The 14,497-nt window shown below is 40.9% G+C and overlaps 2 protein-coding genes and 1 long non-coding RNA gene across 7 annotated transcripts in view; 1 reads left to right on the top strand and 2 right to left on the bottom strand.

The window, feature by feature from the left end:
* The window catches only part of cdk5rap2 (CDK5 regulatory subunit associated protein 2), a 37,274-nt gene extending 35,027 nt beyond the window's left edge, over nucleotides 1–2,247 (bottom strand). For 2 of the 5 annotated variants that reach the window (XM_035608565.2, XM_035608566.2), the window contains exon 1: nucleotides 2,052–2,247. In XM_035608565.2, the coding sequence (XP_035464458.2) occupies nucleotides 2,052–2,104 (53 nt within the window). In that variant the 5' untranslated portion in view covers nucleotides 2,105–2,247. Of the gene's footprint in view, nucleotides 1–556; nucleotides 679–808; nucleotides 944–2,051 lie in introns of those variants that run through there. The other 3 variants (XM_035608570.2, XM_035608571.2, XM_035608568.2) reach the window with 3 other exon arrangements.
* LOC118285154 lies at nucleotides 946–7,202 on the top strand. The gene is made up of 2 exons (XR_004785040.2): nucleotides 946–1,064; nucleotides 6,892–7,202. It is a non-coding gene; the product is annotated as an uncharacterized LOC118285154 (long non-coding RNA).
* The window catches only part of col27a1a (collagen, type XXVII, alpha 1a), a 66,244-nt gene continuing 56,052 nt past the window's right edge, over nucleotides 4,306–14,497 (bottom strand). Inside the window, exons 33-61 of the mRNA XM_035608574.2 lie at nucleotides 14,232–14,285; nucleotides 13,805–13,858; nucleotides 13,641–13,694; nucleotides 13,509–13,562; nucleotides 13,299–13,406; nucleotides 13,132–13,185; nucleotides 12,927–13,034; nucleotides 12,765–12,818; nucleotides 12,589–12,642; nucleotides 12,260–12,316; nucleotides 12,093–12,146; nucleotides 11,963–12,016; nucleotides 11,823–11,876; nucleotides 11,167–11,220; nucleotides 10,807–10,914; nucleotides 10,268–10,375; nucleotides 9,604–9,711; nucleotides 9,450–9,503; nucleotides 8,569–8,631; nucleotides 8,431–8,484; nucleotides 8,309–8,344; nucleotides 8,185–8,202; nucleotides 8,042–8,077; nucleotides 7,931–7,957; nucleotides 7,750–7,800; nucleotides 7,479–7,647; nucleotides 7,240–7,349; nucleotides 6,885–7,103; nucleotides 4,306–6,749 (exon numbers count right to left, since the gene is read on the bottom strand). Of these exons, the coding sequence (XP_035464467.2) occupies nucleotides 6,603–6,749; nucleotides 6,885–7,103; nucleotides 7,240–7,349; nucleotides 7,479–7,647; nucleotides 7,750–7,800; nucleotides 7,931–7,957; nucleotides 8,042–8,077; nucleotides 8,185–8,202; nucleotides 8,309–8,344; nucleotides 8,431–8,484; nucleotides 8,569–8,631; nucleotides 9,450–9,503; nucleotides 9,604–9,711; nucleotides 10,268–10,375; nucleotides 10,807–10,914; nucleotides 11,167–11,220; nucleotides 11,823–11,876; nucleotides 11,963–12,016; nucleotides 12,093–12,146; nucleotides 12,260–12,316; nucleotides 12,589–12,642; nucleotides 12,765–12,818; nucleotides 12,927–13,034; nucleotides 13,132–13,185; nucleotides 13,299–13,406; nucleotides 13,509–13,562; nucleotides 13,641–13,694; nucleotides 13,805–13,858; nucleotides 14,232–14,285 (2,175 nt within the window). The 3' untranslated portion in view covers nucleotides 4,306–6,602. The remainder of the gene's footprint in view (nucleotides 6,750–6,884; nucleotides 7,104–7,239; nucleotides 7,350–7,478; nucleotides 7,648–7,749; nucleotides 7,801–7,930; nucleotides 7,958–8,041; nucleotides 8,078–8,184; nucleotides 8,203–8,308; nucleotides 8,345–8,430; nucleotides 8,485–8,568; nucleotides 8,632–9,449; nucleotides 9,504–9,603; nucleotides 9,712–10,267; nucleotides 10,376–10,806; nucleotides 10,915–11,166; nucleotides 11,221–11,822; nucleotides 11,877–11,962; nucleotides 12,017–12,092; nucleotides 12,147–12,259; nucleotides 12,317–12,588; nucleotides 12,643–12,764; nucleotides 12,819–12,926; nucleotides 13,035–13,131; nucleotides 13,186–13,298; nucleotides 13,407–13,508; nucleotides 13,563–13,640; nucleotides 13,695–13,804; nucleotides 13,859–14,231; nucleotides 14,286–14,497) is intronic.

Below are 14,497 nucleotides of genomic sequence, written 5' to 3'. Positions count from 1 at the left end.
CACAATAAGAAAAAAATAAAACATGGCAAATAATTAACACCAAAAGCAAACTAAACCTCCACAAAATGCTGAAGGTTGGTGAAAATGTTGTAGAAAATCATTGCATCACTGAGGTTTCACATGCCAAACAACCCCTTCCTGTGTTAATAGGGAGGAAGGATTCTAAAACAAGGGCCACGATAAGAGTAAAAGCACTAAACGTAAACATGTGATAGAACTTCCTCCCAAATGAAATATTCTCATAAAGAATCGACTACATTACAACACGTCTGTGCTGTGAGTGCTGCAGTTGTACTCAACTCCTGCAGCACACGGTGGAAACAATGCAACAGCATCAGTAAACACTGACTTCCTCTTTTTTGTTTCTCATCACTTTGTTCAGCTGCTGGTGGCGAACACGAAAGCAACACACAACAATATCACATACAGTTATGAATCGGGCAAAAAAACAACAATGAGCGAAGCGACTCCAGAGCTACACAACATTGCCATATTTTTTCAAACTAAAAGAGGGAACCGAATCGAGTTTCAGAATTACCGAATAAGTAATGCACACCTCAGATATCAGCTATCATCTTGGATTACTGAGGCACGCGTACCACCTGGATGACCGCTCTTACACAGGACACACCCGGGTCACGACGTTTCAAAAAGGAGGCTCACCGGGGGCACTACGGACTAAAACACAGAGATGCTACATTACTAGTGTTTCAGTGGAGCAGAAAGAGCTATAGACTAGATGGATACAGCAAAATCTATTCAGCAAAAGCACCGTAGAGCAGAGCCTATCACTGCACGGTTCACCTACCACAGTCACACTCTTCCATCGTGTCATGGAGAGGAGGCGGAGGAAAGAAAGCAAAACCAAAAAAATGACAAGTTAACTCCACATGTTTGTGCAAAGAGTGCGGGGAGGTGCCGCTTCTTCAGCCCTGAGACACGCTGGACAAAAAAGAACTGGCTCAGATCATTTCCTCTTTCTTTCGCTCTCTGTGTGTGACAGGTCAACACGCCGACCCACCAAGCTGTGGCGACAACCAATGAGCTGGATATGATTTATAACGGTAATTACAAGAGGCAGTGTTTGCATGACAGGCTTCATGTACCAACGTCGACCTCACGCAGAGGTCATCTTTGCTTTTTGTTTTAAAGGGGCTCTCCGCTTTTGGACTTGGATTTAATATATATATATATACATACACATACATATACACATATTATCATTATATACACACACACATATATATATATATATATATATATATATATATATATATGTGTGTGTATATATATGTTTATATATATGTATATATATACACACATACATACATATACATGTATATATACACACAAACGTATATATATACATACACACAAACGTATATATATACAAATATATATACAGTGTGTATATATATATATATATATATATATATATATATATATATATATATATATATATATATATATAATCTATTTTTGAATCTATTTTCACTGGTTTTGAAATTTGTTTATTTAAAAAAAAACACGGCTTGTAAAAGCAACTTTTCGAGTACTGTCAATATTTTCCATGTAGACTTGTCAAATATGTTTGTGCTTACACAAAATCCACCTGAAGACAAACGGTTATTATCAACGTTATCAGTTAGTTAGAATAACCAGCGTTTAATTTGGTCCCCCCCCCCCCCCCCCCCCCCCGCGAATAAATATCATAATCGATACGACCGGTAGTTATTGCGACATAGATGTTGACAATGATATCCAAATGTCAAATGACCTAACCTGAAAAATAAACACGAGTGATTTCCTATGAAGCCTAACGTTCTCTAAACTAGCCAAAGAAGCTAGACGTAGCTAATAACTGTCTGTTCAGCTGACGTTACTTAGCTCAATAACGTTATGTATCTAAGGCAAAACAACTTGAGTGGGACTCCAGTTAATAGTCGGGCCCCGCGCAGCGGCAACTAGTCGCGGTTACCAGATTAGTCACGTACGGCCCTGCTCCCGACATGCTAGCGCTAGCTCGCTGGATACTCGTTGTTCGTCTTTACCTTCCGTTGATGTCCACGGGGAGCGTCACGTCGTCCCCCACGACGGAATCCATGGTCCCGGTTCACTTATTCAAATGTTCTCGCCGGAGTAATGGCACATTTTAGCGACCAGACGCGACGTAAACTTCAAAAAGCGGGACGGAATTCAAAATAGTCCAGGCTACCGCCATCACGATATGGTAAACGTCACCACTGTGCACGTTGGAAAACCGGTGCTGCCTTCGCGGCGTGTAGGAAATGTTACAACCGCCGACTGAAATCGCGAAGTACATTCTTTAAAAAAGACGAATAGAAAATGTAAAAACATTCAACCAATAAAGGCTCAGCGCAATGATTATTTTAAGCTCCATCTACTTATTTTATACATGTAGTATTACGGATTACAACCCGGAAGTAAACAAATTTCCACTAGCATGAAATGCAGCATAACGCTGGACGGATACTGCGACAAAGCGATTGGCCAAAACAAACACTCTGGGGCGGTTCACACGGGATCAAAAATACGGCAGTTGTTGGATGAAGAATTCCCTCCTTTAGTAAATTGTCATGTACTATGATTAAGATTAAAGTTGCGTGTTTTTCTTCACAGGGCCCTTATCATCGCCATTGTCAAAACATAGCAGACGGGTGTGTCTGTTGTCTCTCATCAAGATGTTAACAGCATGCTTTCAGTGTGTGTGTGTGTGTGTGTGCGCGTGTGTGTTTGTGTTGTGTTTGTGTGTTGTGTGTGTGTGCGTGCGGTGGGCGTGTAGCGTGTTGGCGAGGCTTAATTCACACTTGCTCTTGTGCAAAGGTTAATTATATAACATTTGTAATTATATAGCACAGTAATGACTTCAGTCTGCGCATTTTATCACCCATTTAGCAAAGTTCGGAAAAAGGCCAGTGGCGTGACGTCCTTGGTGCAAAGGACCGACTCATTTGCTCATCTGAAATCAATACATGCAACAACAGCGACACCAAATGGTGAAACTGTTAATTTCAGCAGGGCTAGAGTAAGAACTTACAGTAGTTGTGACGATTAAATGTAGTTTCACAGGGGAAATGATGAAGTCTAATTCCACAGTTGCAGCACGTCATTTTTTTTGCATCTAGCCTACCAACAACCTCTCCCTACCCTTACACACACACACACACACATAAACACAAACACACACACACTGGTGTCTCAGGCAAGCACACCATAAAGAGTTTCTGTGAAACAACCACCACTCCCCTTTTTCTTACAACTGGCTCAACCAAGTCTGGATCACCATCCGGTCAGTCACTGCATGTCACTTTGTTTGGAAATTTGCACAAATAACGTTAATTTAAGTAGACACAACTGTTCCTGGCCTCTCTCTCTTTCCTCTCTCCCCACCTCTCTCTTCTCTCCCCCCTTTCCAACCACCTCTACTCTCACCCCAACCAGTCGAGGCAGAGGGCCGCCCACAACCGAGTCTGGTTCTGCTGGAGGTTTATCCTGTTAAAAGGGAGTTTCTTTTCATTCCACATTCGCCAAGTGCTTGCTCATTGTGGGAACTGTTGGGTTTTCTGTAACATCGTTAGGTTTAGAACCTTACTATGTAACGTGCCTTGAGATACTCTCTGTTGTGATTTGACAGAAGACAAATAAAATGGAATGGATTGAATAATGCTAAATTAGGTAGATCACATATTATTTTGTGGCCATGTCATGGAGAGAAGCCCTGTGTCAAGATCTAACTTAAAGAGCAATATCATTTTGGTTTTTATTGTCATCATACTGATGTTCCTCATAAAGTTATGTTTATTGAAGTATTTTTCCAGCAAAAGAGTAATGTGTCACTGCACTACATGGAAACATTGTGGTGACAGTGTGTAGTCATGGAGTAGGTGCAGGGGGCCCAGTAGGGGCCCAAAAGCACATTTTTGCCCCAGGGTCCCCTAATCGTTAATCTGGCCATGGGCTCAACAGATCCCCCAACCCCTTGCAAAGCGATCCTCTTAACTCCAACACTCCTCAAATGTTTTTGAAGTGTGTTGGGACATGAAATTTGTGCTAAGAGGTCTAGGCTTCTGTTGTGACCCCTACCAATCAAGCAAAGAGGGCATATATCTGTCAAGTTGTGGGAAAAGTTAAACCTGTCTGCAGTCTCACAATTGAGCAGAATCAAAATGATGTGTTGAAGTGATAAAATATCTTCATGAAATCATTCTATGCATCAGATATTTTATTCGATTTTTTTGTAGGTATTCCAGGCCCCTAAATAGCTGAAAAGTAATCATCCATACACAAATTGAAAGTATTTATTGAACAAATGGACACTGAGCAATGGATAAAGAGTAGAAAGATACAGGATGTATGCACCAAAAATGTCCTTGTTCAGAGCTTGAAGACTAACTGTATTTGCCTGATATCCGAAAGGTTTCCAATTATAGAGGCATTAGAAAAAATTTGCTCCAAGTAATATGTCAAAATGTGAGGTATTGTTATCTCTTTTTAATGTCTACAACAGATTTACAAAAAGAAGAATCAATTTTCACATATTTGCATAATTCCTTAAAACACAACTTATAGTATAGCACAGAGTCCTGGTACAGTACATGGTTGATTAGCATAGAAGAAAAACAACATAAAGCAATATAACAAAAAGTAAAATAAAAAAATAAAAGATAATTAACATTGCAATAAATTTGTTCTCTGGAGCCCCAAATTTACACATAAAAAAAATCTATAAACTCCAAGACCAGTTGGGCAAACTGATATATAAAGATGTCATAAAGAGTAGTATTGCTTTAACCAACAGAAATTTGCTCAGTCGGCAACCACGTTAACAACATTAAATAACATTAAATTAGCAAGAGGGGATCCACTGTATACAGCAAGATTTGCACAATTATACACACTTGTGTCCAGCTACAACAAAGAAACTATAATTTTACTTAGAACTATATCCACTAGTTGTGTTTCTAAAAAATATTACATACAGCTGTGGGGGGGCTTTGTACAGAGACATTTTTTCTATTATTAAAAAATACTTCAAACCCTGTGATTTATATTGGATACAAAAGGAGAATGTGTTTTTTTGTTTTGTTTTTAAAGTTATTTCTTCAATATTTTCCCTCAAAATAAGCATTTCTGTAAATTGCAACACTGAGAAAAAATAGTTTTGATGTTCAACTATTAGGAAACTATGGATGGGATATTACCATTATAGTGCATTATGGAAGCTTTGGCAATATATGGACTTTTTTTTATTCATCTAAGCAAGCATGCACAAAAAACATCAGAAGAATATTTTAGCAAAGTGGTGTAATTACAGCACTATGATTAGCACCTCAGATAATTTACTTAGCACCATACATCAGAGAGAAGGTGGGAATAAAAAAGATGGGGTTTTGCTTTGACTCAGCCTGTATCTGTCTACTGTGAGTCAGGTAGACAAAGACACTCCAGGTACCATGTGATGCTGAGTAAATATTAACATCTACCGTCATATTTCTTTTCTTTTTGTTTTAATGTAAGGAAATTGTCAGCCTGATTTTACATGCCACAGTTCCAGAGAAAATTAATGAAAAACTATTGAGAACTAGCGCTTTATAATCTTTTCTTCTGACCTCTTATCTCCACAACCACAATCATCAGTGGCATCTGGTTCATCATGAGTATGAGTGAGTATAGGAATAAAGTATTTAATGCACCGGCTATATCCTGTATGGACGGTTTGTGTGCATTTGTTTGTGGCTTGAGACGTAATTTACTGAGAGTTGAATGGGTTTCACCAGTTCTCCCACATTGATGGAGGAATCTGAACCTCTCCCACTTTTGAGCACTAGCGAATACAGATGCGATTTCTGCTCAATTTAAGCGAATGAGCCTGCCGCTGGAAAAATTCACATGGGCAAGATCACAAGGAGATGAGCACCAAAGGCAAACAGAATGGCACCCCTGACAAATCCTTCAATATTAGTTTAAAAATATCAAATTACCTTCTCATTTTCTATTGCACTTGAAGATTATTTCTTTACATAAGATATACATGTATAAACGTTAATAATAAGCATACTTATATATGTACATTTAACTGATCCCAATTACTTAAAATTCTTTTCTTCTGACAGAATTGAATTCCTGGTATTTCCAAAAGAAAAAGTACACACAGTATACAAACTGTATACAGTTACAAAAATAAGTTACTATAATGTCCGCTGATTGACTTGGCCTTGGTCTCCCTTCACTCAACAATGTTCCAGAGAGATTGGGTGGCATTGAGCCTTTTTTTTTCTCCAAGCAGTTGTACGTTTGGAGATCCTTCTGCCGTATTGAGAAGCCATTAGTGCAAGAACTCCCCTGCTCCTCCTCAGATCTTCTTTGCCCCCCTTGCTTCCCATGCATCCTCCCTCTGTGTCTGCAGTCCAATGGGAATTTAGCAGAGTAAAGCAGGATCTGTTTGAGAGGAGGGAGGAGGGGGGGCTTGATCTTGCCTGGGCACTCTTTGGCCATGGATTGGAGGAGACTGCTCTGATCTCCATGTCTGCATGACGATGTCATCCAGGGGGCGATAATCCATCCCTCTGACGCTGCAGCCCTCACAGGAAGCACACAGGACCCACTTCGAGGTGGTAATGTGAGCCAGGAGCAGAGTTCGGGAGGTTGTAGATGTCGACCACAGGCAGCAGGGTGGGGTCCAGGGAGTGGAACACAAAATGGGTCTGGTGCCAGCGACCATCTTTAATCTGAAACCCAGATGGATATTATGTGTATTAGTCCATGGCAAAATTATAGTGTAGTTTGGTATGACGTGACAGTCTGAAAGTCAATAATGATACAAAGTGAAAGGCACCACAGTCGATGACAGATCTCATTCTTACCGTGCAGGAATCCTCTATGACTTCTGGCTCAAGTTCTCCTCCCACCTCGAACACCTCACCACTCCAGGCCTTGAATCTCACAGACGCCTGGGCAACCGGCTGATCCTCAGCTGACCCCCAAACGGAGGTGTTCAGGCAGTGGATGATGACGTGCTGCACGGCCTCTGAACTCAGCAGGTGCAGGAAGTTCATCTGGACACGACCGACGCTGATTATTGGCTGCTCAAAACAGACGGGAAAGACGCTGGTCAACAAGTTTGTTGTATGCTCATGTGAAATATTTGCCGGTCTCAAAGTTTTTACAATATTGTCGCTTTTGCTGATGTCCTCTGAGTTGTTATTGTGTGTTAAATACCTTGGATACTGTTACTGGTTTTAGGCAAGTCTGTCCACCTCCAGAAAAGTTGCAGGAGGCTTCTATTGTATCTGACGAACAGCCCAGGTTGGGGTCAATCCAATAAGTGCCTGAAAAACGCAAACACATTTGGAATCCTTTGTCTATTTGGCATTAAAACTACTCTCCATCGTTGTCTCCAGCACCACACAACACCCCCCCCCCCCCCCCCCCCCCCCCCCCCACACACACACACTTACCATCGTTTAACCTCTGTTCACAACTGTGCAGGTCCCTGCAGATGCGGGCGGGGTTGTCCCGAGTGCCCAGCGGGTTCTTCAGGCTCTGGATCAGGTTACTGAGGTAGTGGAGGGTCTTAAAGATCTCTGCGCCCTGGTCCAACATCGGCAGGTCCATTGCTGGCTTATTCTGGACAAAAGACATAAAACAGTTTTCAACAGCTCTCCTCCCAACCCTACCGATCAGAAAAAAGAACAATGCAGAGGAATGTTGATGTCGCACTCAACTCACCTCAGCTCTGAGTGTGGTGTGTGAATCCAAAAACATAAGACCGTCTTCTTTCTGCAGCAAAATCACAACATTTCTTAATTTATCAGTGTCTTTGTATCATCCTGGATTACAGTATATTTTAACTACTCCATGATAATTTCAAATTGAATGTAATAAAATCAGCAAACATAACATGTCTTACAAATGATGCAGGTACACTCAGGGGACCCTAAAGAGCAGAAAAAGAGTTGTTCAAATATGACATCATGTGTGTTGACATATTCTTAAACCTATATAAAGGTGGAAAACTTACTGGTAGTCCAGGGGGTCCACGAGGTCCAGGAGATCCCTAATAAAGAAGAAAAACATATATGCTGGGTGAGCTTATGTTATCGACAGTTAAATAGAAGTGACTTGTAACTACAGAAAAAAGGACTTAATGCTAAACAAACATACCATCGGTCCTTGTAATCCCTGCAGAGAGAAAAATAACATATTTTCAGTCTGAATATAGTCATCAAATCTTATTTTAACATTGTAGACAATGTTAACAAAGTATGATACATAACAAATGACTCACAGTTTCTCCACGATTACCCTTCTCTCCTCTAGGACCCTGTAACGAGATGCACACAGTTGTTAAGCTGGAGATCAACAGCAGAGATGAGTGTTGAGGCTCATATTTATCTGTGTGATACATACTGTGCTTCCACTGGGGCCAATAATTCCAATCGGGCCAAGTACTCCTCCTCTGCCCTGATGGAGAGAAACAGGTAGATAAAGTATGAAAATGCATCTTAATACATTTAATTCATGAGTCTCAATCCCTCGCCCACGTACCATTTCACCCTGTGGCCCCCTTGGTCCACGTATGCCCTTTGGTCCAAAGTCTCCTGGAGGCCCCTGAAAACAACCATGAAATATTTATACACACTATTATTTTAAACTATAATACTTGATAACAGTCTTATCTTTTTACACACTAACCCCTATATCTTACGATACCTATGGCTCATCAAGGAACATCTGACAGCACTTAATGTTTCCATGCTGAAGACACTATTTCCAGCTTTCCTAACAAACTTTGGCTCTGTTCTGAGCAGTGCTTTCAGGAGAATACAATAGATCCTTATTGCCACACAACCAAGAGGCAGATGTAGGATGGATGTTTGTGTCACATAGCAATTAAGGAGATCATAAAACTATTCTTAATACTGGCAATTCTGGGACTGCTCCAGGAGGGATTATAAGGAACAGATCATTGGCAAGAAGTTTCACTGGCTTGCTTCAAAGAGCGGCTGTGGCGATGGGGGAGAAAAGCCTGCGATTTGGAACAACTTGAGGTGATTTAGCTGAAAATGTCACACTGAGTAACTGTCACTGGATAGTAATAGATAAGCTAATGTTAAGATTATTTGATGTATGTGTCAGAGACTGTGTGGAACAGACTCAACACATAGAAATCACACATACGTGGAAGAAACATGTAATAATTGTCATCCTGTCAAGCTCAGCTTAGCCAGGGATAAATGTTGCAATGTCCAGACTATACCTGAATCCCAAAAAAATACATATTTGTAGAGGTTCCTTTCATATACACTTACCCTAGGATTAATTACTAAGAAGCGATCGTAAAGCAAACTGTAAAGAAGTTGTGTATGTATGTTTTTATTGGGCACACCAATTGTGGAGGATTTGCGGATGTTTGGTGCTGAACATACCCTCGGTCCAAAAACGCCCAGAATTCCTGGAAAACCTGATCCCCCTGTATCACCCTTAAAAAGAAATTGAGTCAAATAATCAAAAACACATCATCTTCAAAATAAAATTTTCATGATATCATGCTTATCGATTTAAGTATGTGGTGCTGCTCACAGGCTGTCCTTGAGGTCCTTGGTCTCCCTGTAGCCCCGGCAACCCCATTCCACCTCTGAAGCCTCTTTTCCCCAGAGGTCCACTCTGGCCTCGAAGACCCTGCTCCCCCTGGATGGATGGATAAATGATCAAATGACCGAGTGAGGACTACTCATCTGCAGTTAAGTAATTATTTCCGCATTCATCTGATTGTCATAACAATACATCATGCACATGGCAGCAAATTGTATCTAAGATTACAACTTGAAATTTAATGATTATTTTTTTCTGGTACACACAAGACTTAACAACACAAAACAAAAACCACACAAAATTAACACATTACATTTATTTAAAATCACAATAATTTTTACAATAATCCCAAAATATGCTACATCCTCAGGGAGCTACTTCCATGATTTCACAGCACAAAGTGTGAGGAAGTTTCTTTTCTCTTTTCAGAGAAAACACCTTAGTTAGAATAATTTTAGGGAGTTCCCTCTACTATTATTCCCAAAGTGCATGATAGGCTCAGCTGTGATATCATATATTCATTAAACAAGCCTCCTCCTATATGTCTACTGTATATTAGGGTAGGTCATTTCAATTTTCTTAACTTTTCTTAATCTTCTTTTATGCACCGTTAACCTCGATGTGTCGCGCAGCATTCTACAACTCTCGTTACCTTTGGTCCAAAGGACCCCTGATCTCCTGGGAGTCCTGTGACGCCGGTTTTACCACGTGAGCCAGTTTTGCCGGGAAGACCAGCCTCCCCATCATCCCCATGTTCTCCCTAGACAGTTTTGGAGAAAATAAGATGAAGAACAATCTTCCCTTAAACAAACAATATACAGATTTTATTTTTGCCCTGGTAGTACAGATCGGAAAAGGCTAAAATAGGATTTCTCAACATCTGCCATGGAAATTCACATCATACATTAATGCTGATATATTCATGCTGTCCAGAGGATAATTTCATACACTGATACTGATCCCAGGTCAAAATGTGAACTATTCACAAAATACATCACATCATTTAATGGACAGGCATGATATTTGTGTCCCAAGTGGATAAACTGTAAATACAGCAGGTTAGTTATTTGTTTTGTCCTACATGCTTTTTATTGCATAGTTTAATTAATATTTGTGCCTCTAGGATTAAACTGTTGTTCAAATAGGACAAATAAGGTTAATATACAAATAAAGGTTCCTTGTTTGTCTCACCGGCATGCCTCTACTGCCATCCTTCCCTGGAACTCCATCCGACCCGGGCACACCCTCCTGCCCCTCTCGACCCACCACACCTCTAGGACCAGAAAGACCACCGCCACCCTGGAAAGAAGAGAGGCGTTATCAGACATCTACACACTGAGCATGACAGTGCTTTACGGACTTCTTTTTCCTTTGTCTTCAGACAAGTAAATCTGCACATGCAATTTTCCTCTGTCTGCGTTAATCTGTTTATGTCTCTTGTTTGCATGTATCTTGTCATGGATACAAACATTTTAAAGGTTGAGAATTTTGTGATGAAATACTCAAGTCACTGAGGCAGGGGGGTGGTGTTTTGGGGAATCGTCGACTTACCTCTGTTCCTCTGGTTCCTTTTTGTCCTGTCTGACCCTTTTTGCCTTTCGGACCCTTAATGAAGACAAATTGTGTTAAAAGGTAAAATTGATAACTGTTATCCAATACCATTGTTTATCAGTGCTCATAACCTACGATAACACTGTAACAGGTGTACAAATGTTTGGCTTTCAAAACTCACTTGCATGCTACCCAATGTAGGAGGGAAAAGTGACCTGCACAGCAATTACAGCCAAACATAACGAATGACATTGCACTACTTATGTATTATTACATGACATTCAGACTGATTAATCACCTCTCCACTAGATGGGTGTTTCTGTTGGATCTTTGCAGTATTAGCTAACTTTCTCACTTTGCCAGAGACCTGCTGTGTTTGTTTCAACCTCATAAAGTAGGTTAAACAATCATCTACTACCTGGTTTAATTACTCATTACACATTTGACTTACATCCTGTAAAAGCTTCAACATACTGCATCTGAAGCACTCGTGAAAGGTTGAACAATATGAACGGTATAAGATTTGGACTGAAGCTAATGCAATACCGATGAACTGAATATAGAACTATGACTCTTCAAACATGCACACCAAAGCACAATCATCTTCCACCACGCACAGCAGACAAACAGAATGTTTTCTGTTTTGACTTTCTTACTTGATCTCCTTTGGCCCCTTTGTGTCCTTGTTGCCCACGAGGTCCAGCATGTCCCTGAAATGAACGCTTATGTCAATGAAAGCTCATCACGACAACCAGTCCGAGAACTGTGTATGGAAATCACAACTGTAGACACTCACAGGTTGTCCAGGAGCTCCAGGTCTTCCTCTCTCTCCATCCACGCCAATTTGACCCTGAGAAAGAGAGAGACAATATTGGCACCATAATCATCATAGTAATTCTAAGATTCTCTGGAGTGATGGGACTTACTTTGTACCCCGGATCTCCTGGTTCCCCTCTCTCTCCTCTGTCACCTGGAGAACCCTGATGAAACATTGAACATGTGAGTAAGCTGTAAATGGTTTGATTTCTGCAACTATATACCGTACCAGATAAACAGTGAAAGGAGGGAGAAAAGTAAGTCAGGTGTGACTTACTATGTCACCTGGAGGACCAGGAGGACCCTCTACTTTTCCATCATCCCCCTGCTCGCCCTGCGGATGAAAGAACAGTTGAAATTCAAAAGTTTAATATGAGACACGCATCCCTGATATTTCAGTACACTGTTTCTAGCTCTTATAACATCTCCTAAAATGTGTTGGAAAGTTTACATTGTGTTGTTTATGATGTGCTCAAGTGTCTGATTATGTGTAAATGAACAGTGTCTGGCTTCTGTTGGGATGCTCTGCGAACAGACTGAGGATAGGTCTGAAGGAAGAATAATAAGAGACCAGTATTACACATGAATAACGTGAACGAGGTGTACCTTTTCACCTTTTGGTCCAGGAGACCCCATGGGGCCCTGTGATCCCTGATGGCCCTGCCGAGACACAGATACACGAAATTGTTATGTGAAACAACAAGACCAAATGCAAATTACCAAACTAGGCTTGTTTAATGTTTTATTGTGCAGACACTTAACTTATGATAAGTTAATCTTACCTCATAACCTGCGAGACCAGGCTCTCCCTGTTGACCCATTCGACCCGGGGCTCCCTACAGTGAGAAAATGTTGTATCTTCAGTTACACCATGCGTTTACATTAGATGATGATTGAACTCACTCAAAAGTGATAATATCTCTATTTGTATTGTTCCACTTTACCACGTGTCCAACTGTTCCTCTAGACCCCTTCGGTCCAACAAAACCCGGCGGCCCAGTCTTTCCCACTGTCCCAGTCTCCCCAAGGTGACCTTGATGACCTTTGGCACCCTAAACATATGCAAAGAATAAATTAAAGAATAGGTGACCACACTGCATTTATGTGCCACTGTCTGTGAATATTTGTGTGAGGATCTGACAAAAGTACCTTTGACCCCAGTTTGCCTCTTTCCCCAATTTTGCCAGGTTTCCCCTCTGGACCCTACAAAGAGACAAGGTGAGATTGGAAAATCATGAATCATTAAGCAAAATCTCTATGTGTGTGTGTGTGAGAGAGAGAGAATGAGAATTTCAGCAGGAAGACCGGTGACTTACTCTGACGCCATTTAGTCCAGGATTTCCAGGTGGGCCCTCCTTTCCCTTTAGTCCAATTTCACCTTTTTCTCCATTATCACCCTCCTGACCCATGTCACCCTTTTCACCCTGAGAAATATACACATAACACAGGACTTTTTAATAACCCGTCCTTAAATGATACAAAAAGAAATGTAAAGTTGTTGTTGTCTCCACATTCCACCGTCTCACCTTGACTCCATCGGGACCGGCTGAACCAGCTTCTCCCTCTAGGCCTGGCTCTCCCTTTAAACAAGTTATTCAAATGAAAGATCCACATGTAAGAATTCCTAATGTTTAATAGTTAAATGCTGATAAACGTACCCGCTGTCCAATTAGTCCCTGCTCTCCGATGTTCCCAGCAAGTCCAATGGCTCCCTGACACACGGACAGATATTAAACTTTGAGGAAAAATTTAATTTTACAAAGAAAAAACTAAAAACAACACCAAATGTCCTTATAAAAACCACAGCAATATATCAACCCACCTTCTCCCCTGGCTCCCCCGGCAGTCCTGGCTCCCCCAGCTTGCCTGGAGGACCCTTATTAATGTTTAGAAATTGGAGAGAGGAAAATGTTGAATGACTTTTGGCAAGATTAAGGGCTAATGACTCTTTGGCATTAAATATGAACAATATGTCAGGGGTGAGTTCCATTACGTACTGTCATGAGAAGGGGGAGAGAGACAAATAGGACACCTTTGTAATGTCGGTTTATTAGTTTGATTGGACAGATTACTTCAATCAGAGAGCATTGTTCACTGTGGTAGGGTGAACAACAGATGTCCCATATTTAATCATTTAGTTTACACAACACCCTTTATGTTTATGTATATATCAACATCAGTGATCTACGCATGTGGAATATGTCAGAGCATGTGTGCGACTATGTGAGTGTGTGTGCAGAGGCTCTCACCATTTGACCCATCTCTCCCAACAGTCCCACAGTCCCTGGTGGCCCAGGTTGTCCCTGCATGTGACAATACAGAGGGAAATACTTGATTGATTATAAGGGTAATGGTGTTTCACACTAATCAACATCAGATCTCATTTGAAAAGAAAGAAATCTCTGGCTAATGTCGCTTGCGGATAAATCAGAAAGCAATATGTACACAGTTCGAGTTTGAATGTAATGTGTCAACAATTATGGTTAAAAAACACTAATACATCGCTGTGAACGCA

The sequence above is a fragment of the Scophthalmus maximus genome, chromosome 20 (assembly GCF_022379125.1).
Source record: "Scophthalmus maximus strain ysfricsl-2021 chromosome 20, ASM2237912v1, whole genome shotgun sequence".
In the NCBI taxonomy this organism is placed as follows: Eukaryota; Metazoa; Chordata; class Actinopteri; order Pleuronectiformes; family Scophthalmidae; genus Scophthalmus; species Scophthalmus maximus.
This window is presented reverse-complemented; position numbering and strand designations above follow the sequence as displayed.